General features: G+C 39.0%; 1 protein-coding gene across 3 annotated transcripts in view; it reads left to right on the plus strand.

The window, feature by feature from the left end:
• Window positions 1-25,802, plus strand: part of Abca6 (ATP binding cassette subfamily A member 6) — a 60,766-nt gene extending 34,964 nt beyond the window's left edge. For all 3 annotated transcript variants that reach the window (XM_076935538.1, XM_034507292.2, XM_076935539.1), the window contains 16 exons: window positions 4,514-4,687; window positions 4,888-5,001; window positions 7,866-7,985; window positions 9,471-9,548; window positions 11,030-11,121; window positions 12,210-12,330; window positions 12,972-13,089; window positions 15,416-15,507; window positions 15,930-16,102; window positions 16,615-16,690; window positions 16,777-16,871; window positions 19,471-19,590; window positions 19,777-19,917; window positions 21,058-21,137; window positions 22,887-22,942; window positions 23,056-25,802. In XM_076935538.1, coding sequence (XP_076791653.1) covers window positions 4,514-4,687; window positions 4,888-5,001; window positions 7,866-7,985; window positions 9,471-9,548; window positions 11,030-11,121; window positions 12,210-12,330; window positions 12,972-13,089; window positions 15,416-15,507; window positions 15,930-16,102; window positions 16,615-16,690; window positions 16,777-16,871; window positions 19,471-19,590; window positions 19,777-19,917; window positions 21,058-21,137; window positions 22,887-22,942; window positions 23,056-23,157 — 1,752 coding nt within the window. In that variant the 3' untranslated portion in view covers window positions 23,158-25,802. The remainder of the gene's footprint in view (window positions 1-4,513; window positions 4,688-4,887; window positions 5,002-7,865; window positions 7,986-9,470; window positions 9,549-11,029; window positions 11,122-12,209; window positions 12,331-12,971; window positions 13,090-15,415; window positions 15,508-15,929; window positions 16,103-16,614; window positions 16,691-16,776; window positions 16,872-19,470; window positions 19,591-19,776; window positions 19,918-21,057; window positions 21,138-22,886; window positions 22,943-23,055) is intronic.
• Window positions 25,803-26,400: the final 598 nt, after the last annotated feature.

The following is a 26,400-nucleotide window of genomic DNA, read 5'->3' on the forward strand; positions in this document are numbered from 1 at the left end:
ACCACTGAGCCATCTCGGCAACCCCAGCAGGCTTTTTTAAAAATTTTAGTTTTTAGTGGTATGATCTTTTAAAAATGCATTTTTCTAAGAAAATCTCATATACAAATACTGAATTATTTACATCATTTCTCCCTTCCCCCAACTTCTCCCATGCCATCTCAAGTTCGGAGTCTCCTTTTCCCTTACTCTGAGGTATCTACGAGAATGAGTGTATAAATACATACCATCTGCCGAGTCTCCTTAGTGTTGCCCCCATGTGCATGGGATTAGGGCTGACCACTTGGGGTTGGATAACCTATGGAGGGCTTATTCTTGGGGAAGACTGATATTCTCTCTCTCTCTCTCTCTCTCTCTCTCTCTCTCTCTCTTTCTCTGTACACAGACACACATGCATATGTATATATGTGTGCATATATATGTATATGAGTGTTTATGTATACGTGTGTGTGTGTGTGTGTGTGTGTGTGTAAACATGAATAGCCTATAGTTCTTCATCTAAGGTCTTGGCCTTGTGAGATGCCTGCAGCTTTTTATCTAAGGCTCTAAGGGCATGGCCTTGTGAAATGACCCCGATTCTGTTGTCATGCCAACCCATGCTGTCATTGTTCAAGTCTTGTTTAATCAGCTATACCATTTCATGTGTACAGCTTTCCTGTCATATCTAAATGATGCAGTCTTGATTCAAACTTCTTTGGTCCTCCAACTCTTAAACATCCTTCATTAGACTTCTATTTATTATTTTAGACCTACTATTTGTCTCTCTACAGCTCATTAGCTGTTATGGTTCTTTCTTACGATTTTATTTTATGTTTTACAAAAATTAAAAAATATCAATTAAATCTAAAGATCCAGAATCTAGAGTCTAAAATTTTCAAAAGCTGACAGAACACTGTTATTGGAAACCCCCACACGTGACCTCATGTCATGAGAACTAGAAAATATTTAGAGATCTTTTCATTACTCATGGGTTAAATTGAGACTGCACATCAGTGTACCAGACAAAACATGGTTAGGGAATTGGATCTGGAGGGTTCTTAAACAGAATGTGTAATTATTTTCAATAGTAATATATTATTAATTTACCTTAAAATTTTTTTGCATTTTCAACCACCCCTACACATGTACACATGTGCAGCGCATAAGCTCATCAATGTTAGTAATACATTTTTAAAGACAAGCAAATAAAGTGAATTTATATCTTCAGTATGACAAGACCCACTAGCCCTGCGCTTGGTACACATGAAGGAGTCAGTCAGAAATCTTTGATTTAAGTTGAACATTGAGACCCATTTTTTAAATGTCATATGTATCAAAGAGTAGATTAACATTCCATGGGCTTGCCATACATTGACTATGCCCACTTTTTGTTTCACAATAGCAAGTGCTCGAGACTATCATTGGACATCTCATAGAATCATTCCCAGGAATCAGGAATTATTGAGAGCATTAGGTTCACTGCTAACAAACACCCAGCAGTGATTCCAACAGGAGAGGGGTCTGTTCCTAAAGCAAGAATGTTGGTGCATGCAATAGGTGTATAAAATAAATGCTGTGAGACAGCTTGCTCTCTGAAGGCCTAGGATCATAGGATTGGTAGGAGATTAGTAGCTTTTACAGTGTTAGTAGCTTTTACATAAATGTTGTAGTTTTCGTCTTAACCCAGCTGGCTCCCAAATAACTAAGACTAGACTATTATACTTATTTAACCATCTTTAAGGGCACAACAACTGAGCAGTATTATTCTATTTTAATCCTCTAAGCCAATCTGGCTACCTCCCAGTCAAAATCCTAGTGATACTTGCATTTTAGTGTTAATCTGGCTCTCTGGTCTGCAGGTGTTTTCTCATAGTCTTTCCTGGACTTTCCTCATGGCAAATCCTTATTTCCTTTCTCTTCTTCCCCTTCCCCTGGATGAGAGGAAGTCCATCCCTATTTTCTCCCCTGATCATTCATTGGCCAACCAGCTGTTAAAATACAACATCTAATTATCATGTGAGCAAGGAAGCCAGAGTGGACGTGTGTTCTGGGTTGTGCAACCTTGCAGAGACTCTGTACAAGGTCACTTTTCAGCTAAGGCCAGCCAAGACCAGCCACCTGTGTTCAGGGACACTCTCCAGACAAAGACAGGCAGAGACAGGGGAGCCCCACTGAGAAGTGGAGTCTCCCATTTTGTGCAGAGCTCAGAATGCCATCCAGTCGTAGGGCACCACTACCTTAATAGTAGGGTTCCCCAACATCCTTTAGTTGATCAGACTAGTAAAATAATAATCGCCAAAGAATTAAACTTTTCCTAGAAATTATCTTAGGAGAAGGAAAAGGCCGAATCTTGATGCCAGACAGAAAAGGGTCTTGTCCCCCAGATAGAGATTTCACATAGCTCTTACAACGTTACCAGACCACCTTGCTGGAGAGATGGAGCTGAGACTACAGCAGGTCCATAATGGCCAACACCTTCACTGTGCCTGTTTAGTTATGCATACCACTGGCTTCTATGGAAACCTAAACCTCATGTCAGTATCTCAGATTAGACCTTTTTTTTTATCAGTTTCTTCTCTTCCCAATGTGACTGCTTTGATCAAATCCCTATTCTCTGCCTTTTGGTATTTTTTTGTCCCTTTGATGTGCACTTTAGTGTAGACTGCTAACTCCAGCTCATTGGTGCAGCCAGAGCCCAGCCTCCGGCCCTAAAAGATGTCCAAACCTAATAACTCTCGACATTTCTGAAGATGAACCCTCACTTCACGACCTAAGATGACAGAATTCCAACAATCACAACATAGTTTGACACACACCAAGGAAAGAAAACAGATGAAAAGGCATGGGGAGCCTTTTCTCTTATTATCTAAAGGTAATTAAATGGAGGAGCTGTTTAAATCCCAGTAGCTATTGGAATGAGAGAGGGCTGTTTCTCAAACAGAATCTGGGGTATTATCTTTTTTTTTTTTTTTTGATGTTGAGAAAATTTTAATGTCAAAATTCATATTGAACAAATGTTCTTTTGTTATCCCTTAAAATTGCAAAGAAGTATGTCCCAATGCCAGTGTTAGTTTCATCTCATGAAAACTTAACACAGCTAAACAGAAGCCCAAGACAGAAGTGGATTTGGAAATCCACTATATGTTCAAGTTGTCCTCATGTCTTCCTATCTTGAAATGTGTTGTGCTCCTTCCAATGACAATATTCCCATTTTATAATGCTTATGTTTTCTATCTGTTTACTTCATTCTCTTGTTTGTTAGCTGGAACGATTTCTCTGAACTTATTAGGTTTAACTTGGCATTGGCCTTGATTTTTTTAAAAAAAAAATTTAAAAATAAAAAATAAATTAAAAAAAAATGAAGCCATTTGGTAAACAGTGATGAAACTTCCCAGCACAAAATCACTTGATACCTTAACTTTATGTCATGTTAACCTCAGAGAGCATGAGATGTGCTCAAGGTTAATCTGTTTGCCTTCTTGGGGTATTGTCTTACTTTAAAGATGGCAAATGGATATGAGAGCAAATGCAGATTTTTAACACAATTTGACATGAATTTGATATGATTTTCCAAGATTCAAAATTCAAGTGCTTCCCAAGATAATGTCTGGGAATGGAGCTAAGAATAAAATCAATCTCATAGGCTTGATATGAGTACTGAATTATATAATACACTTTTTAAAAAAGTGTAACTCTCCAGGTAGGAATAAAGTTTGATAAAAACCCTATTGTGCGAAGGTTATTAACAAATTCAATCACTGGAATGTTGTCGTCATAGTTTTTTCACAGTATTAGAAAAGTGATTCTAAAATTCATATAGAAGCACAAAAGACTGCACAGTAAAGCAGCCCTGTTGTTTTAAAAACAAAATCCCAAACGTTCAATTTACCAAATGAAAATGCAGGAGTCAGACTCTGTGGTGAAAGCTACCTAGCTCAGAGAAGCAGAGACAGCACCCAGCTGACCTTCCTACTCCATCATCCAAAAAGAAGAGAGCTCTTTCTTCTACTTCATACTGTCTTAAATATCCTTCAACTCGAAGATCCTTCTTTCTCTTTCCTGGGTTTTCTTATGTTCACTCTTTGTCAACTGGTTGCTTCTCTGTCACTTGACCAGTTGTTGACTTTATTTAATCATGTTTACAGGAAGCTCTTTGAATTAAAGGTGTGTGCACCACAACAATGTTTTTCAAGTTCACAATCTTGGGGTTCACAGTGTGATCAAATGTCCTGCAACACAGCCCTCAGCAGAAAGAACCATGCCAGAGGGGCTCAGATGTAGATCATGCATAAAGCAAATGGTATGATCATTGTCTATGATAAGCCAGGAAGAGTGGTCCATGCCTTCAATCCTAGCATTTGGGAAATGGAAACAAGATCAGAAGTTAAAGGTTATTCTTTATACATAATGCCAGGCCAGGCTTCACTATGTAATAGACTACCCGCCTTCAAATCCCCACAAAACAAAAACCAACCAACCAAACAAAAACACCTTGCAATTTAACTGAATTGATGTACATTCTGTATTTTCTCATCAGAAAAAAGCTGACTCCCAACTGTGGATTTCTGGCCTTTACCCTTCTGCCTACTGGTGTGGGCAGGCAGTAGTGGACATTACCCTCTTCAGCGGGATTCTTCTCACAAGCTACTTCACATTATACACGACAAAACTGATGCACATTCACTTGACAAGCAAAATTGTGCTATCTATCGTAAGTAGTGTGGCGTCAATCAAATTCTACACAGTAATAAAAAATAAAATGCAACGGTAGTCATCCATATATTTGAGAAGGTTTGATAAAATTAACAACATGCAGTTTACCAGTATAATAAAAATATTTTAATATATACATATATAATTTAAAATCTCCAGATGTTTTATTTTAACTGATATTATCTCAATTATCTCTAGATTTTTCTTGCATTTGGCTGTGCAGCTTCTCTTGTCTTCTTGACATATGTGATATCATTTGTTTTTGGCAAAAGGAAAAAAAACAGTGGCCTCTGGTCAATTTGCTTTTTTCTTGTAAGTATGAACAGTCATTTGTTGTCATTAAGTCATTAAGCACAGTCATTTGTTGTCTTGGGTAGTGGGAAAATTAAAAACGCAGATTAAATTTAAAGATTCAAATCCAGTGCCCCAATTTTTAGAAAGCTGACACGATACCGCCACAGCCAACTTCAGTGTGATGGTTTCCTGCCAGATGGCAAGTATACAACAAAATGTACTCAGCCTTCCCAATGGATCATTTAAAGTTATGCATGTAAAGTACACATGAAACATCACTTCATTTTGTAAAGATTTGAATTCTATTCCAAAGGCATCTCATGCATATACAATTATCCCACAAGTCCAGTAAAGCCTGAACTTCAAATGATTATTGTTCACAAAGATTTCAGATTAAAATTACCCTGAAAAACGGACCTGGAATTGTAACTTTCATGAGTAAGTTATGTTTCTGAAGAATTCCCAAATAGCACTTTGAATAGAGTTCAAATGAGAACTTCAAAAAGGACTTGAAGTTTTCTTATGTCAAATAACTTATTAATAGACACATCCATTTCATAGACATAGATATGAAAATGGAGAGCATGTTGGAGATTATGGGAAACCTTGCTATATACAGTGAAGACCTGGGAACATTATTCATGCTGCCTTTAAGCGGATATTCCCAAGACAGGATTGAATGACTTATCGTCCATATCGTACAAATGCGAGTCCTGAAACTATGAGAGGCACCAACCCAAGACCATCTGTGAGAAAATATACTTTGTCTGATGCCACTCACTGATTTCTATAGAAAATGGGTGGACAGAGCTGGCTGCTGTACCTTATTAATATTTAGCAGTTGTATTTTATGACTTTGGATTGGATTTGGCTGCATTCAACAGTGGCATTTATTAGTTTTACCTTCATCTTCACAATCCATCCTAAGTAGAGAAGCTACATACAGTACTACAGAGTACCATATTAGAGGCTAGCCATGGGAATCTGTGAGTCAGTCACTTGAAGACAACTTTGATTAGCTAACAGAATTCCTGACATTTTCCAGTTATCCCCAATACTGACTATGCAGAACAGATAACATTAGTGATAGTCTTACTGTAACTCACCCGATTTTTATTTAGACTAATGCTCTTTCATATGTCTAGCAGAGGTGAGCAAAGCAACCATTCTGATCCCTTAGGTTTCACCTCTGAATGAATTATTTCTTGGAACTGATGGTTAAGTATTTCAGGGTTAAGGTCAATATGGCTGTTGACAAGTGTGTTATTATCAGCCTTGAAGACGGTAGGAATGATCTAGTCAACGCCCTCAAGGACTCTCTTTTATTTACTTTACCTTCAGGTCCAAGTAACTGGCATCTTGGGGCTCTTGCATTCCTTTTGTTGTCTCTTCAAAGAACTCACTTAAGATTGGGATAAGATCCTCATCTGGCTTGGCACTTTTGCTATATGTTAAGAGGAAAAAAAACCCAACCTATGGCCTTATGCACATAACTTATGTAAGCTTGCAAAGACCAAACTCTCCGATGAAGAGGCAGGCATTCACTAGAAACAGTAGAAGCATGCCTCAATACTTTGTGACCCAACATTCAGTAGAGAAGCTTAACAGGGCGATTCTGATATGGTTGTTGGTTCTACTGTGATGATTTGAAATATACTAAAGGTGTTCAGGTGATCAAAAGTAGGAAATATTTTTAAACCTATGTAAAGCTGCCCTGGAACGTGATAGAAGAGAAAAATAAATGAGGACAAGTGTACTATGCTTTGGCAGAGAGAGATTGTTGGTGTTGTTGCAAAATAAGAGCAGTCCTTCAGAACTTCCATCTAAGATCATTATTATGCGCCAGCCTAATATTTAGTTATAAGGAATTTGGTTCTATTCCAAATTGCTTTTAGTGAATGATCCATCATCCTGGGAAGGCATAAAGATTTGAAGAGCAATGTATGCACCCTATTGGGCGTGTGCGTATCATTATCTTGGATTGAGTCAGGAAAGTGTATTTGGTCATTTTAGCTTTGCCCTAAATTTCTAGTCTTTTTCATCTATAAAGAATTTTCTTAGTCTGATTAATGGCTGGAGGAATGTATTCTCTAATTCAGTTCTATGTCATTTATTTACTTCTTTTCAATACTCTAATTTAATTACATTTCATCCTTTCCTTTCCTCCCTTGAGTCCCTCCCACATTCCACTCCCCACTCTTCTTCAAATTTATGGCCTTTGTTTTCATCACTTGTTACTATATGCATATGTGTGTTTGTATTTATACATGTATTTCTAAATACAACCTGTTCAGTCCGCATAGTATTGTCTGTGTGTATCTTTTCAGGGCTAGCCATCTGGCATCGGAGAACTGTCAGTGTGCTCTTCTCTGGGGAGCACCACCTCTCTGGCTCCCTGATTTACTTAGTTGCCTACAGTTCTATGAGTAGGGTTGAGTCTTCATGGGCTTTGCCCTGTATGGTTTGGCATGTTAGTTGGTGTCATGATTGTTCAGCTCATGCTTGGGTGGTCATGTTGTTGACCATGATCATAGCTTGTGATGTTACTAGGAAAAACAATCTCACAGCAAACTCTCTGATCCTCTGGCTTTTTCAGTCTTTCCAACCCCTCTTCCACAATGTTCCCTGAGCCTTAGGTGTGGTGCGACTCAGCATCCCCTATTACAAAAAGGAAGGTCATACAGAACACATAATATGTATAAATAACATGTGCTGATAAAGTTAATTTTCTATTGGGAAGATAACATTTCTGTATATTTTTTATTAACAAAACCATTCCCTTTTAGTCTCAGAAATGGAAAGTTGTATTTGTATTTTTATATGGAAAACTGTGGAATCTGTCATTTGATGTGTCATTTGTCATTCTTGGTCTTGCCCTGTAGGTCATAACCATTATATTTGACAGAGTTATGATTGACCTCTTCAGAGAAGCAGTGCTTATTTCTGCCATGATATTAGTTCCTTCCTTTTCGTTGAATGCACTCCTGATTGTCTTGGAACTGGTAAGAAAAGTCATCAACTGTTCTGTAAAAATATTGAATATATAAGCTATTTTCTGTACCTAGATCTACAGAAATAAAAGGTGGGTGAGTGGGCTTGGAGAGCGAAAGCCAAAGGACAGGAGGGATGGCTCTTGCTAATTAGATGCTCTGAGGTTGAATGGTGGCGATGCTTACACAAGTTGTGAAAAAGGTCCCGAGTCTGCAGACTTAGAGTGAGTAGATTTTTTTGGCATGAAAAGAAGCCTTGATAGAGCTGTTGAAAAACTGTGCCTAAGGCACTTTGCAAAAATGGTACACATGGTTGAATGCTATTAGAAGCTACAGCCAGATTTCAACAGAACTTCCTACTTCAATGGGTGCTTATGAATGACAGAGGGTAAGTTCATACACAATACTGGCAATTCAGTTACTGGCAAGTGCATATTAAACACCATTTTGTGCTAGTCATTATTGTAGTGATTAGGGACACCCAATGAGCAACACTGTCCAGTTCTTTTATCATAGAGCTCAGCAGAAACAAACACAGATGGACCTCAAGCAAGCCATAGTGAGTTTTAAGTGGACCTGGGGGTGACAATCGCAACAGGCCAAGTGCTGGGGAAGGCTTGCAAAGCCAAGCTGGTGCCCTTAGGAGCCAGAGAATTCAGGAGAAATGACACCCCTAAGGGATGAGCAAGAATTCGTGGGGGATTAAAAAAATAAGCATGTCCTGCAGAGAAAACCCAAGGCCTTGGAAGATCAAAGACCATGGAGAGTCAGAGAAACTGTGTATCATGCATGTCAACAGAAGCTCAGTTGGAATCACATTTTTTGGGAATCTTCACAGCTCTAGATGAAATAATTTTAAGCATAACATAGCAAGTTTCATTAATTATCTTCTAGGGGAAAGAGGGGAAACTTGTCTACAAAAATACCTTTAAAATTTATTATTATTATTATTATTATTATTATTATTTACTGTTGACAAAGCAGGGTCTGGAAGTTATGACCATACCTGGTTCTTTTGCTTAGTATTTTCCTTCTAAGACAGAAGTAGACATCACACACAAATCAGGGGAGTCAGGAGTAATGACCTGCTTCCTCTATAACAGATTAATGAGAAAAGAATAATGTCAAGGGCTACATGTTCTGATTGAGAAAACAGCCATCACTGAGAGAAGAACAGATCCTGTGAATGTATTTTTGTGAGAAACTTAGAAATACCTTCATTCCTAAACTTTACACAATGTAAGCACTGCTCTCTGTTTTGTTTTCAATAAATGCTCTTATTTTTAAGTCAGAAGTTTTTTTTTAACAGAAGAGATATAGGTTATCTTCATATTGAGAAAAGATATTCAGTTGGGGTGCTCCTCTTCTCTCTAAGGTATGTGTCATCAGTGCACACAGAACAGAGTTTAATGAAGAAAATAGTCACCATGCAAAATGCATATTATTCAAATGTGATTTGTGAAGAAAATATATTTAACCATTTATTTTTCTTTTCAGAGAGCCTACCAGTACTACGAAGAATTTGGAGAAGTCAAATATGCTTTATCTGGGGTTGATCTTCTGATATGCCTGATAGTAAGACTTTCTGCTTCACTACATGCCCTATGGATAGATAGATATTCCTCGATATAACTATTTGGTCTTGTCTGAAGCTTTGTATCTCTGAAAGTGTTTTTAATACAGTTTTAGATAAAGTGGTGGCTTCCAGACCTGAATTTTAGTCTTCAGATAAATTTTTGTGTGCATTTAGGTTGAGAATTCAGTATAGTATTGATTTTGGTTTGCTTCTTCTTTACACCATCATGCATCTAAATATGAAAGCATAAAAAATCAGGTGCAATGCAGATTTTCCAAATTATGAATAAAAGACAAGATTAATTATGAGTGAACGGATAAATGATTATTTTAGATTTAAGGATGACAGAAGCTATTGTCTTTCCATACTATCTGTCTATGATGTTCTAGGCACAACAATAAACACCAAGCGTGCCCTCACGGAGTTCATAGTCTAGAAGTATATAGGTAAATTAAATGGACAGTAAATACTGTGTTAGATGGAGAAGTATCTTAGTTACTCTTTAATGGTGTAGGAAACACTATGACCAAGGCAAATTATAGAAGAAAACATTTAATGAAGGCTTAAAGTTTCAGAAGATGTGTCTATGACCATCAGGGTAGAGAACACAGAAGCATGTGAGCAGATATCAAACTGGAGCAGTAGTTGAGATTTACAATGGATTCACAAGCACAAAAAAGATTTAAAACATTAGCTAACTGGGAATGGTGTGGGCTTTTGAAACCTCAAAGCCTCAGTGACACATCTCCTCCAGCAAGGCCACACCTCCTCTGGCAAGGCCACACCTCCGTATCCTTCCCAAACAGTTTCACTAACTGGGGACAAAGCATTCATATATTATGAGCCTGGCTGGGCAACCATTCTCATTCTAACCACCACAGACGGTCAGCAGAGACTTAAAAGACCTTCTAGTAGGTAGTGGCAAGAATGGCTCTATTTTACTTCAGGATCATCTAAGAAAAAGAAGTTTAATCAGAACCAGATTATACAGTAATGTGGTAAATTTTAAAGCAGAGTTGGTCCACATGGTGTTCTACAGAACTCTAAGGAATTCAATGCAACTTTGAGTGGTTAAGGAGCCACTGGGTGCCTTTAACCAAAGTGCAGTGATCAAACTTAACTGTGGAAAGCATGACAGTAGTTCCTGGGATGAAAAGAGCAGCTAAGAGGAGCAGAGGGGGAACATGTGAGGATGCATTGCAAGCTGAGAAAGAAAGATGACCCGGATCTGATGTTCATAACACAGCAGGAAGAGCCAGTTGTGCTATGGGTCATTTAAAGACAGAACAGAATTTACTCTGTTAAAGTATGAGCTGTGAATCGTAGGAAAGCGACAGATTAAACTGGTGTAGTGTGTGCTCTCCCCTATCTTATAAAAATTGGGTACCAAATAACCGTGAATACGCAAGCAACAGTTTTTCTTAGAAACTCTACTTGCGAGATGATTCATGTCTAAATGAAACTTTTCCTTTGCTCCTAGCCTTACGTTCATACTTTGCTGTTCATTTTTGTCCTGAGATGTCTGGAACTGAAATACGGGAAGAATGTGGTACAGAAGGATCCCATCTTCAGGTTAGGATGACAGTTGATTTCACAGATGAGGTCACAGTTTTGTATCTCTAGTGAAGTGGTTTCCCTTTCAGTTTGTTGATAAGGATTTCTACTTGCAATGCAAGCAATACAATGACTGGCATTGTAGCCAAAGTTTTTTTTAGTTTACTGTCAACAAAAGGGACGGGAAGAAGAGATTTAACAACTGAGTTGAGGGAGTTTTACACAGGGGACTTTGGAAAGTATGAGCAGTAAAAGATGCTGAAACAAACATCTGATGTGACAGCGACAGGGCTGTAGTGACTGATGGCTGTAGAAGTGACTTGAATATTAGGAGACGAGGGGCAGCACCTGATAATATGCTGACAAACACTGTTGTAATTATTTTAAAAAGCGGCCACCAGTTAATCTGACTGTCTAGGCTGTGGTGCCTCTGGCTAGATCAGACCATGTTCAGTGGCCAGAGGCCATGTGGGCACTGCAGCTAGAAACAGCCCACCAGAAACACCAGCCCTGCCACCCACGAGATGCCAGCATGGGAGATGGCTCTGACAGTCTTCCATGCTGTCTCTGCAAGGCTGGGCATTGCCCAGACCATCCCACCATCCACCTGGCCTGGTAGAAAAACGAGACTCTAATGCTTAAAGATTAATCAAAGGCTTATATATTTGGTGATGATCAATAACAAGATGCCCTTACAATCAGAGGTGTAACCCAATACCCAACCTAGATATACCAACTACCTTTGACTACTACAGACAAGTGAACATCAGCCTCCATGTCCCACCCCCTCTCATCTCATCTCTCCCCTAGCTCCTCCTCTTCCTTCTCCTCTTCCTCCCTTACTCCTCCTTTTCCTCTCTTTACTTCTCCCACCTTAGCTCCTCCTACAAACACTGGCCTTAAAGGTCAAAAATGCTGTAAGGAGAGAGACCACATCATGAAAGAGATTCTGATCAATTGGATGAGTGTTTTATGTAAGGCTGAGGCAGCACAGAGAGTGGCAATCACCACTGTCCAGTTTGGCAAAAAAGCAAGCTGGTAAAATCACATGGAAAATAAGCTTTGAAAATGTGAGGTCTGTGTGTAACTTGGTTGTTTTTTCACAGGATATCTCCACGAAATCTAAATGTTCAGCCAAATCCAGAGGAACCAATAGATGAAGACGAAGACGTTCAAGCAGAAAGACTGAGGACATCTGATGCTCTGAGCACTCTGAACTTAAATGAGGTTGGAAAGCATACAAGAATCTCTCAGAATAAGGGCTCAAAATGTTGATTTTAACTTCTTTAAAAATTTTTTTTAATTTTTAAATTTTTTTTGATTTTAACTTTTAAAAATGTGAAGTTTGTAGATACCCAAATATGCAGATACCCCAGAAGGTTCTGGAAACTGAAAGAACTTAAGATACAATGATTTTTATTCTTCTTTTGAGAAATATGTATTCTAATAACTAGAATTATAATTTCAGAACAAAATAAGACCTCATGAGTTGAAGAACGTACTATTTGCTGTAAAATGCTTAATAGAGACCAGGAGATGCAACCACACTTCAGGTTTGCGCGGCAGGTGCTATTCTACCAAGCTTTATTTCCAGGCACAGAGTTTTCTTTTATCTGATTGAGATGCTATAATCTCTCCACTTGCCTTCTGCCTAGACAGTGAGTTGACTTCCATTGTGTTCTGGGGCTTCCTTGTGTGTTTGGAAATCAGAGACACTGTATACAGAGACTCTGTATGTCAATGAATGTGCCTTATAATGGTAACAGTGGTAATGGTCACTCTCGATTCATATACAGTTTGGTTTATGAAAACAAGAGAATGTAACACCTCTGAAGTTTAGAGGAAAACCATATTTCCATCTCTCCTAGAAACCGGTCATAATCGTCAGCTGTCTGCACAAAGAGTACGCAGGTCAGAAGAAACGTTGTTGTTCAAAGAGGACAAAGAAAGTGGCAGTGAGGAACATCTCTTTTTGTGTTAATAAAGGTTTGGGACAATCACTTTTTAAACTTACTGTTTAAATTTTTTTAAATTACTTTTCTTTTTTGTTTTACAGTCCAGTTGTTGCCCCCTCCCTGCCCACCCTCCCACAGTTCCTCTTCCCATTCCTCTTCCCCCTGTCTTCAAGAGGATGCACCTTCCCCCTTGCCAGGCCTCCCCACTCCTTGTAGCTTCAAGTCTCTAGAGGGTTAGGCACATCTTTTCTTACTGAGGCCACACCAGGCAGTCCTCTGCTCTATATGTGTTGGGGACCTCAGACCAGTTCACAAATGCTGCCTGGTTAATGGCTCAGTGTCTGAAAGATCTCAGAGAGATCTTAGATGATTCTGCTGGTCTTCCTATGGGATTGCCCTCCTTCTCAGCTTCTTCCAGGGGGTCCTTAATTCAACCATAGGGGTCCCTGACTGGGTGTAAATATCTGCATCTGTCTCAGTCAGCTGCTTGTTTGGCCTCTTGGAGGACAGCCATGCTAGATTCCTGTCTGTAAGTACACCATAGCATCAGTAATAGTGTCAGGCCTTGAAGCCTCCTCTTGAGATGGATCTCAAGTTGGCCTGGTCACTGGGCCACCTTCCCTCAGTCTCTTCTCCATTTTTGTCCCTGCAGTTCTTTTAGACAGGAACAATTCCAAGTCAGAGTTTTAACTGTGGGATGGCAGCTCCATCCCTCACTTGATGCCCTGTCTTTCTCCTGGAGGTGGACTCCTTGAGTTCCCTCTCCCCACTGTTGGGCATTTCATCTAAGGTCCCTCCCTTTGAGTCCTGAGAGGCTCTCACCTCCCAGGTCTCTGGTACATTTTAGAGGGTCTCTCCACCCCACCCCCAGATTGCATATTTCCATTTATTCTGATGACCCTCAGGGCTTCTTTCCTGTCTCTTCCCCCGCCCCACCCCATACCTGATCATATTCCCCCTTTTCCTTCTCTGTCCCCTTTCCCACCCAGATCCCTCTCTGCCTCCCATGATTGTTCTCCTTCCCAAGTGGGACTGAAGCATGGGCTCAGTCACTTGGGCTCTTCTGCTTCTTTTTATGATATTGTGAGACTAGAACCTAGGGCCTCATGTGTGTTAATCAAGTACTCTACCGCTGTTTCAGTATTCTTAGCTTCTCTCGTTACTTCTTGTTTTAGGGCATAGTTTCAATAAGTTGCTGAGGATGGCCAACTTTTAAACCTTTGAAACCTACTCTGTAGTTCAGGCAGGTCTTGATCATGTGATCCCCTTGCCTCAGTGTTTTGAGTAGACAGGAATACAGGTCTGCATACAACAAACCATTAACCATTGTTTTTAGAAATGAACATTTGAACTAAAGCATAATTTCACTTGTGGTAGCCCTTATTTCCTCATTTGCATACACACATATATATGGTGTATATATATGGTGTGTACGTACATATACATACATATATACATATGTATGGTGTATATGTATGGTGTCTATGTGTGTGTAAAGGAATGTTCTAGGAAAAATAAGGGAAACTTCCTGCCCTTGTGGATTTGGCATTCTAAGGAGTTCATAAGAATATTTTATCAATAACAAATCAATTATTACCTAAGTCCTATGGGGAACGCCGAAGCATGTGCAATGGTGTGATTGACTTGGAACTGGGTTTGGTTAGCACAAAGGAAGGCTTTACTTGAACAGTGACATTTAAGTCAAGATCTATGTGACAAGAAGGTGGTGACCGCAATGGCAAGCACTGACACAGCAGCAAACCTTAGTGGTTTGAGTCTAAAGCAAAGAGTCCAGCAGATGTATCGGTGTGAGGGAGGGATGGAGTCACGCAGGGTTAGAATAGGAACATTTCTTTAAAACAGAAGAAGCATTGCCTTTAACTCCACAGTAGTAGAATGTTATTAAAGGGTTTTTTTTTGTAGACAGTTCCTATTTTGTAGAGATTACATACTGATATTTGTTTATAAATTTGAAAAGGGGCGGTTTACATCAGTTCAGATGGAAGATTATGGTAGTTAGGGTGCACATGGTTTATTTTTGGCGTAAGAATAGCGTTCCAGCCTTCTAAGGTTTGTACATCATTTGTATGGACACTCCAGTTACAAACTCTCACATCTATAGAAAATAACTGAACCAGAAAATCACAAGGGGGAAAGCCTGATGTATCAAATTAATACACTTTTGATAACATTTTTGCAATGAGAATTAAAAGTATGGTTTCAGGATGTATGTCGTGTATATTTTAAATGTGAGTTACTGTAGTCGAGAGATGTACAGACCGCTCTCTCAAGCTTTCACTGAGAAATGTAAATCTGCACTTCGTTTCCAACACTGATAGCCTTATTCTTTCTTTCAGGGGAAATTTTGGGATTGCTAGGACCCGATGGTGCTGGTAAAAGTTCCTCTATCAGGATGATAGCTGGGATCACAAAGCCAACAGCTGGAGAGGTAACAAAAATGAAGATTGTTTCTATTTCCACAAAATATTATGATCACAATAAACATGTTATGTATTTGTAGGACTGTAATTTTGTTGCTGTTGGAGATATACGGGTTTTTTTTCCTTTTATTGTTTTTGATGCTCTTTGAAAGTTTAAGACAGGAGTTGGAATGTTACCAGGAGCTACCCTTTTATTCACTACAGCTTCCCAGATGCCGCCTGAATTTTTCATTGTTCCCACCCCATTTACAAGTGAAATTGTGCTCGTAGATCAGTAGACTATGCTTTTCATAGTAAATATGAGTTACTTTCTGTGTCACACGCTTGTTGTTCTGATAGTCTAGGAATTCGTTCGCCAGCTATGTGGCAGTTTCCAGGTTGTGCGCAGAAGGGCTTCCCACACCTTCAGTAAAGCTGCTTTCTCTTGTAGGTGGAAGTGAAAGGTTTAAGTTCAGCTGTGGGTCACCAGGGCCAGGGCACAGAGTTTGGATACTGCCCTCAGGAGAACGTGCTATGGCCCATCCTCACGGTGAAGGAGCACCTGGAGTTGTATGCTGCCGTGAAGGGGCTGAGGAAGGAGGATGCTGTCATTGCCATTTCAAGGTATGACAGAGGGTTCCAGAAATTCCCTTTGTCAAGAGGCAGGAGGCGCTATTCACACTGAATTCACTAGTGAGGAACAGGAGCAGGCAGGCATTTCGGCCTTTTCAAAGCATTGGTGGTAGAACTGAAATGAGAGACCACACCCGACTCCCTTTGTACCTGAGCATTGGAGCTAAAAAAATCATTGACTTCAATAGTTGACAAAGAAGGAGTAAGTCTATACTCATGACTGTCTTCAGGATTCTAATGAAAAAAATGGAAAAGGAGTAACCATCAATTTAGTTTCTTATTTGTTTTTTAAAAAGTTAGATCATTTAACAATATAAAAATTAGATTATTTCAAAAATAATCTCATGAGGCAAAAAAAAAAAATAATGAAATAACCTTTATCGTGATTTCAATTTTGAGATCAGTACTACCATCCTTCCCCACAGTGTTTTTATAATTATGGGTGATTTCATTTCCCTAAAGTTCTCTCTTAGTGTGATATTCCTGTCTTATTTTTCTCGCAGATTAGCGAATGCTTTTAAACTACACGACCAGCTGAATGTCCAAGCACAGAACCTAGTGGCAGGAGTGACTAGAAAGGTATGTGTGGTGTTCGGTGCCCTTCCAAGAGTGTATGTGGTACACAAGCAAACGGAGGAACTTTTTGTTTTTCCTCTGCATTGCAGCTATGCTTTGCGCTGAGCATCCTGGGAAATTCACCTGTCCTGATTCTGGATGAACCATCTACAGGCTTAGATGTGTCCGGGAAACAACAAGTGTGGTGAGAATCCTTGTAGGCCCAGACCCACAGTGATCAACATGTAAAACTGCATCGATAACATCTTTGCAAACAGATCCCTTAGTTAGATGCTGTAGCATGGGTGGTAAATATTCCTCACAGGCCTGTGTTTTGAAGGTTGAGTCCCCAGCTAGCAGTGCTGTTGAGGGGTGCTAGCTAAAGCCCTTAAGAGGTAGAGCCTGGTTGTCTTAGTTAGGGTTTTACTGCTGTGAACAGACACCATGATCAATGCAAGTCTTATAAAGGATAATATTTAATTGGGGCTAGCCTACAGGTTCAGAGGTTCAGTCCATTATCCTCAAGGCAGGAACATGGCAGCATCCAGGCAGGCATGGTACAGGAGGAGCTGAGAGTTGTACATCTTCATCTGAAGGCTGCTAGCGGAAGACTAACAGGCAGCTAGAGTGAGGGCCTTAAAGCCCATGCCCACAATGACACACCTACTCCAACAAGGCTACACCTCCAAATGGTGGCACTCCCTGGGCCAAGCATATACAAACCATCACATTGGTGAAGGGGGTTAAGTTGACCTTGAAGAAGACACCAAGACTCTGCTTTCTAGTATCTTCTTTATTTCCTAGCACACGAAGAAAGCAGCTGTGTAATTTCCTCCATGCCTTGTCCTACCATGGTGTTCTGCCTTGCCTCAGGCCCAAAGCAATGGGTCTAATCTAACACGGCTTGGAACCACTAAAAATATATATATATAAACCAAATATATATATATATATATATATATATATATATATATATATATATACCACTAAAAAAACCCAAATATATATATATTATATATATATATATATAATATATATATATATAATATATATATATTTGGTTTTTCGAGACAGGGTTTCTCTGTGTAGTCCTGGCTGTCCTGGAACTCACTTTGTAGACCAGGCTAGCCTCGAACTCAGAAATCTGCCTGCCTCTGCCTCCCAAGTGCTGGGATTAAAGGGGTGCGCCACCACCGCCCGGCAGAACCACTAAAATATTAATGCAAAATAAACTTCTACTTTTGAGTTGATTATCTCAGGCTTCTGATCCTAGTGATTTCTGCTGTGTACTGATATCCTCTCAGCAGCCAGGTTAGCAAGCACTTCAGCGGATCAAATTTCAAAGGGAAAAGATTGGTTTTGATCTGAAGGTTTGGGGGATTTACTCTATTATGTCAAGTTGACCCTATGGCTTTGGGGCTTCATGCCATGGCAGGAACATATGATAGCCCTGGTCACTTTACATGTCAAGGAGCGAGGAGAATGAGGGAGGTACTGAGATGCCCCTGCTGTGCTAAGATCATCCACCTAGACCTCACCTCTTAAAGATCCCATCACCTCAGGCTGGGCAGTGGTGGCACACGCCTTTAATCCCAGCACTTGGGAAGCAGAGGCAGGCAGATTTCTGAGTTCAAGGCTAGCCTGGTCTACAGAGTGAGTTCCAGGACAGCCAGGGCTACATAGAGAAACCCTGTCTTAAAAAACCAAAAAAAAAAAAAAAAAAAAAAAAAAATCCCATCACCTCCTAACACAGTCAACACCCATACTCTATCTACAGAGATAGTTTGTGTCATTTGGGAAACATATATTCAACATATGAATAATCTGAATGCTCTATATGCCTGCTGTTTTTGGCTCAACATAAACTCTAGGTGTTTTTGTCGAAGTCTTAGCTAACTTCCAGTTCTCTTAATTTTATATTTTAGTTATGCATAATTCTGTAACAATTTATTTTTACCACTGAGGCGGTCTTTCTAAAGAGCCTGGACTTGCTGACATAATTTCCGTTTTCATTTTCACTTAATCTGTCAATTTACTGACTCAATTTATAGCATTTTAGCTTTTTTCTACTTTCTGTGAACTGCCCTTTGGGCTAATAAAACCCTAATTTAACTTCACATTTGGGAGTACCCAGTATCCTCTCCCATTTAAAATGTTATTTTATTTGTTATCACTATTTGATGCAAATATAGAATTACTTATGAATTCATTATACCCATCATACAGTTCCAGCCATTGCCAATAGAAGCCATTGCCTTCTTTTTTTCATCTATTTCTCAATCCCCTTACTTTTCCAACTACCATAATTTTAAAGGCCAGGTGAAGCAGCACACAGTCAACATTATTTTATCTCAACATTATTTCAATTGTCATCTCCAAAAGACAAGGAAAACTCCATTTTTTTTTTTTTAAAAAATATTTATATGAGTACACTGTAGCTGCCTTCAGACACACCAGAAGAAGGCATCAGATCCCATTACAGATGGTTGCGAGCCACCATGTGATTGCTGGGAATTGAACTCAGGACCTCTGGAAGAGCAGCCAGTGCTCTGAACCGCTGAGCCATCTCTCCAGCCCCTGAAATGTCTTCTTAAAGTTTAATTGTAATAACACGAACACAGCTAAAATATCAAAAACGTTCTTTTTTTTATTTAAAACGAACTAGCCAATATTCGTTTCTCTTGTGTTTCAATATATGAATATGATTTGTAAACTGTGTCTCGTCACCTTTCCCTCTATTCCTTTATCTTTCCCATGACTCTTTGCTTTTTTGTTTTAATTTCTATTCATTTTGCTGACTTAAGGCAGACAATCCAGGCAGCTGTTAGAGACAATGAGAAGGGTGTCCTCTTGTCTACACATGACTTGGCTGAGGCAGAGGCTCTGTGTGACCGAGCGGCCATCATGGTGTCTGGAAGGCTGAGGTGAGCCTTTCTCAATGGCTTGATCTGGGATTGTCTGTAGAAAGAGCAAGTCACGGATAGCAGTTTGTTCCTTCTGTCTTCCTCCCTGATACCCCTTTCTAATACCTCTGAAATTAAGAGCAACAAAAAAAAAAAAATCAATGACAGTGTTTTCCTTTTTCTTCTATCATGGCCTCCTACTCACAGATGCATCGGTTCAATCCAACATCTGAAGAGGAAATTTGGCAAGGATTACGTTCTGGAACTCAGAGTGAAGGAAATTTCTCAAGAGCCATTAGTTCACAGGGAGATTCTAAAGCTGTTTCCTCAGGCTGCACGCCAGGACAGGTAAAGAGAACTGTCATTGACAGAGAGGATCATGATGCTTTTCACACTCTGTGCTTTCTGTTAGCGCTGTGATGGCAAGTCACAGTGAGAGTGAAGGACCCCAGGAAGGTTCAGTCTTCCGGGTTATAAGAAATTTGAAAACTACCCAGGAAAGTGTGACTCTTTCTCCAGGAAATAGGAAAAAAATAAGGAGTCTTCCTTTAATATAATTTTCTTGCTTCAAAATGGAGACTATAAAGGAGTGCATGTATTTACATAAACATTTGTATAGACGTGTGTGCATACAGGCACGCATGTGCATGTGTATGTGTATGTGTGTGCGTGTCTGTATGAGTGTGTGTGTGTGTGTGTTGTCAGGAACAGGACCAGAAGATGAAAGCAGCTACTGAATTTAAAATTAGAGGGATGAGCACATCAGAGAAACAAGACACAAACCTGTTATTTGCATCTCCACACAGTGCAAATGTAATGATTATCTAAGGTATATTCCAAAACCTGCTCTTACTCTCCAACCTGTGGTATCACTAGATAAAGAAATAGACTTGGATAAATGTGGGAATATGATGAATGATATGAAAGAAAGAGGGTGGTCTGATCTGAAGACGGCCAGCCTGGACGCCTGCCCAGACTCCTTGTTACTTAGGAACACCACATTATTAATCTGGAGCAAAGGTTGAAGTCAGAGGCAGCACAAAGAAAGTGCCTAAACCCTCCTGTTCTTAGATGTTTAAGTCTTTCCACAACTGTCCTGCCGCACTCCCCAGCCTTAGATCACCTTACAAGTTAGTTTTATGGTGACAATACCTATCTTTCATCTGAAGTTATTTTCCAGCTGTATTTAGACTAGTCTAAGGATACACCTTTCAGTTTCTGTATTTTAACAAGTAATGGGTTTAAGTTAACTGGGCTAGGTCAGAATATAACTAGTAACAATGTGTCCTTTCTAGAAATGACTACAACAGCTAGTTCTCTTCAATCATTTCCAAAGCTTTTATTGGTAAATAACTTCATATTTAACCTGTATATTACCTTGTATCAGTCTGATTTTTAAAACCCAGTGGCTGACAACACACAGATTCATCTTGATACTCATCCCTACCTAGAAATGAACAGTTGACTGTAATGTGCTCCCATTCCCAGGTGTTTCTCCTTGCTGACCTACAAGATACCCGTAACAGATGTTCACCCTCTGTCTCAGGCCTTTCACAAACTAGAAGCAGGTAAGAATGAGCTTTTAAAAGAACCTGGAGAATAATTTTTTTTTGGAGAATAATTTAATGCAAGGTGGATGTGCAATGCATTAAAAATAAACAGGCCCTCCAGACTGTTGATTTTACGAATTCTAATGGTAAGAAATCCAGTTCTCTGGGAAGAGGTTCATCTGTAATGGGGACGGAAGCTGCCCAGGACACTGAGTGGAGCTTAGCTGCTCTCACAGCACATCTGTATCACATCTGTATCAACACAGGAAAAACCCTGGCTGGCTGATGGGTTTGACTTTCTGTTATGGAATAACAGCTAAAACCATTCTTTGATTGCCCAGAACTCCTCTTTGTTACTTGAAGTGCTCACAATCCTGTCTGTCTGTCTGTCTGTCTGTCTGTCTGTCTGCTACCTAGATTGTTCTCTGCAGCAGATCATCACTGTGTAATTTGCTGAAGAACTCTAACCCTGAAGCTTGTCTCTGTGTTTCTATCACAGTGCCAAAGCTAACACAGGCTGACACAAAGCTCACACAGACATTGGATAAAATTACACAATCCCAGCTGTTGTAGGTAGTTCATCTCTACAGTGAGGGAGGTCCCCAGAACAGTACCTGCCTGGTTGTGCTTGAGATAATGTGCATCTCTGCTCGAGTGTACTCTAAATAGCTGACTTCCTGGCTAACTCTAATTGTTGCCAGTTATACACAGTTCCTGCCCCAGGACTCTGCCTTTGTTGATCCTTCTTTCTGGAATTTTGTTTCCTAAATACTTAGTTCCTTCTTCACATTGGTAGGACTCTGCTTAATCATCGCATTAATACTGTAATGTCTCTGATGGTCCTGTGTAAAAGAATGAGTGTCTCTCTCTCTCTATCTCGCTCTCTCTCTCTCTCTCTCTCTCTCTCTCTCTGTGTGTGTGTGTGTGCGTGTGCGTGTGCTAGTGTGTGTGTGTATGGACGCATGTGTGAGTGTGCGTGTGTGTGTGCACGCACTTGTGTGCATGTGCGTGAGTTGTGTACATGGATGTGTGTCTGTGGGTTTACCATTTCTCTTGCCATCTATTGTATTATATATTTAAAAGCTTATGAATATAATGCTCACGTCTCTCCTGCTAAAATGCACCAACAAAGGCCAAAGCTTTTATCTGTTCCTGTTCCTGTCCCATTACCGTTATCTCAGAGTGCCTGTCACACAGGAGGGGAGAGTCCTGCTGCCTAAGTGTTAAACCTCAAATAAGTGAGTACTTCAGTCTAACAGCAGCTGTTCTGTAGATCTCCCGAGGTGCCCAATGGAGGTCACTAAAGGGGTCATTGATGGAGGTCCTCTCATAGATCATGGAATGGAATCTCCCTCATATGTAAGAATAATTTAACCAAGGAACTGCATGTCTCCCAAGGATATGCACATGAGAAACAGCAGAGATTAGGAAAATACAGTGTGATAAAATTCAATACTAAGATGAATTTGGCATGCACTTATAATAATTTTTAATAAATTTATAATAATTTTAAAATAAATTTATAATAAATTTTGCTGTAAAACTTTGAGATTTATTAAGTTTTTCTCAATCCAGCATCTAGTCTGTAGGCACTCCACTCCACATGCCTCCCTCGCCTCCTCCTGTGTGAACTCCGTGTATACCTTGTGATATTGTTCTGTCTTGCATTTCTTTATTCAGTGTATCTTTTATTTATTTCAATAATTTTATTTTGGTGTGCAGGACTCTGAAAACTTATTGTTCTTTATTGATTGATTTATTTTTCAGTGAAGCATGGCTTTAACCTGGAAGACTACAGCCTCTCTCAGTGCACACTGGACAGAGTGAGTTAACTTGCTTGGCTTTGTATTTTATGAAAGGAGCGTGTATTTTCCACATCCTTTTGGAGGAAAACCAACAGCTTAGTAATTGTTTTCCTGCTTTGTCTCCTACTTAGGTATTTTTAGAGCTTTCAAAGGAGCAGGAGCTGGGAGATGTTCAGGAAGAAGCTGATACAACCATGAGGAGGAGGCTCCTCCCTCCCTCAGATGAACTGTAAAGTCTCAGACCTAATTATTCTGTTATCCAACAAACTTGTTTTATATAGTAACGAATGGAATCAATGATTTCGAAGATGTTTTCATGTTAACATTATACATATTTTATCTGCTCAATCAACATCAAAATAAAATTTACAATTATTCATGTCTCAAAACTTAGACGCTATTAGGAAATATAAACTACCTGTAAAGTAAAAACCACCCAGAACCAGGCTACTGGCTACTGTAGAGACTACAAACTCAATTTTAAAAAGAAATTAATTTGAAACAATTTTCAGAACGTTCACTTGCAGAAACATATGGGGAATGTCCTCGGGGCTATCTTCTGTCATACATGGGCTCCTGCACACATATATACATAGACATACACTCATGTATAAATAAAATAAATAGGTTTTAAAAAATAATATTTGTACAATGAAGAAAATATAGAAATTAAATAAAACTTAACAAAAGAGCTCCTATAGTTCTTTCATACAAAATTTAAATTGTTTACTTTCCTTAATCTATTTTTGTAAAGTTGTTACCCTATATTGTATACATATTTCCTACATATACTTATATTTACTGTTACAACATTGAAATTTTTTTTTGCTTTCAAACTTAAAGTAATGTTGAAGCATTATATATTTGCATTTAAATTTGTGTTGTTTATATTCTTTGTTTACTTTGTGCTTTAATCTCTTTACTTCCCATTTACAGGATTTAAATGTAATGAAATAGTTTAGAGGTATATTCCACAGTTGAGCACAGCTATCTGGAAGGTTGATCTGGTCGAAAGGCAAACATTTCAAGGGATGCTTTGAGTTGAGAATCTTTTACTTGACATGTGACAGGTCAAGGTCAAATCAAGGTTCATTAAACTATTGTATTAAATTACCTTTGGGCTTTGTATATAAAGGGCATTTGAAACATACGTGAATTGTATGCCAGGAATTAAGTCCTATATCCAAGACGTCAAATGGACCAACATTTCAAAATCTGAAACACTTCAACATTTCCAGTAAGAGATGGTCAGCCTGTACCGCCATTATAGCCAAAGGTTCTATTTGTCAATTAATGGTAAATAATCTATAGTTACTGTTCAGGAGATAAGAGTCCATTTTAAGAGTTTCTAAAGATTTCAGAGCCATGGTTTTCTTGCTCCAAGAAACATAATGAACTTTCAGTTTTAATGTAAAGAAAGAAATGCTGACCTCCAAGCTGCTTACTTTACAGAGCTAAAGGGGTTAAATTGTAAGTATTATGGGTTTTAAGTTAATGAAGGCTTATATTTAAATCCCTACCTGGGACTATTGTCTAACACTTTGGACACTGCAGTTCCAAAACTTATCAGCACCGTGGCCTCATCTCCAACTGTAAGATTTATAGAGGATTTAGGCAGGGTCACGCCTCTCTCCTCCAAATTGTACTTTTTATATTTTAGCTCTCCATTATAGGTCCTACCGTCCCACAAATTAATCAGCATCATCATGATTCTGTGCATCAATATTTATTTTTTATTTTACAAAAGGATTCATAAATTTTGAGCGTGAAGCTACTTCCTTTCAAGGGAAAGTATTAGTAGTTCCTTTGGAGATGACCATAAAAGACAGAAATTTCAGGATTTTTTTTTAATGAAAATATATTGCTCTCTCTACCCTCACAGGATGAATTATATTTCAGCTGGCTTATCAATCAGCATGTGTACTTGTCTTTCATTGTTTATCAGTTTTGGTAGCTAATATTTCTATCAGCTCACAAATGTCAGTTGTTAGGAACTTTTTATTGATTAACTTTATGATTTCATCCACGTGTATAATGTATGTTGATCAGGCACACGTATAATGTGTGTCAATAATGCATGTGTATAATGTATGTCGATCATCCATGTGTATAATGCATGTCGATCATCCAAGTGTATAATGTATGTTGATCATGCATGTGTATAATGCATGTTGAACATGTACATGTATGATATATGTTGATCATCCGTGTGTATAATGCATGTTGATCATCTGTGTGTATAATGTATGTTGATCACGCATGTGTATAATGTGTGTTGATCATGCATGTGTACAATGTATGTTGATCATCCATGTGCATAATGTATGTTGATCACGCATGTGTACAATGTGTGTTGGTCATACATGTGCACAATGTATGTTGATCATGCTAACTCTCATTACCTTCTCTTGTCAACCTCTCATCCCACGGACTCTTTCTGCTTCCTGACTAGAACTCCTTCTACTGTGTGTGTCACTGAGTTTAAATAGGGTTATGTTATATGAATGGGCAAAGATGGGTGTTGTTTACCTCAGCGTGGACAATTTATCAGTGGCTACACTGAAAAAAAAGTCTTATCCTCTGTCTAGATTGTTTTGTTTTGCTTGTTTTTGTTAATTTGATACAAGCTACAAGTTAATTATTATTATGGGAGGGCCTAACCCACTGTGGGAGGTGTTATCCCTGAGAAAGTGGTCTTGAATGGTATAAGAAAGCAGGGTGTGCAAGCCATGGGGAGCACACCAGCAAGCAGCATTCCTTTATGCCCTCTGCTTCAGTTTCTGCCCCCAGGTTCCTGTCTTGAGTTCCTGCCCTGACTTCCCTCAGTGACAGAGTGTGTTTTGAAAATTGTAAGATGAAATAAAACCTTTCCTCCCAAGTTGATTTGGTCATGGTGTTTTATCATAGATAATAGAAACTCAAACTAAGATACCCTCCACCAGCAGCCATAATTTCCAGGGAGGGGTGAAGGCTTTCAAGAGTCCATCCCCCACTCAGACTTGTCAATATATATTGTTTTGATGCATCATCTGAGACAGATTTCACTTTTATGCTAAGTAGCACCACCTCCATCAGCAGGATGTTTTTTCTAGACTTGAGAGCTCTTACCACAAGCAAATTTTAAATCTCTTTCATTTCTAGAAATTACTTCTGGAATCTTTATTTCTAGAAATCTCTCATTTCTAGAGTTGACACTTTTCTCAATTGCTTACCATACCCATTGCTATTCTTATTTTTTCTATTTCATACACAGAAGTCTCTCAGTTGAAATTGTTACTTCATATTTAAACATCCCTTAAGTTTTAATGCTTTATAAAAGTCATCATTTAATATATTTGTTTATATTATTTCTCATCCCCTACTACTTACCCAATTTTATATTCTTTCTCTTAAGCCTTAAACCTAAACCCAAACAGAAAACACACACACACACACACACACACCACACACACCACACACCACACACACACACACAC

The sequence above is a fragment of the Arvicanthis niloticus genome, chromosome 6 (assembly GCF_011762505.2).
Source record: "Arvicanthis niloticus isolate mArvNil1 chromosome 6, mArvNil1.pat.X, whole genome shotgun sequence".
NCBI classification, from domain to species: Eukaryota; Metazoa; Chordata; class Mammalia; order Rodentia; family Muridae; genus Arvicanthis; species Arvicanthis niloticus.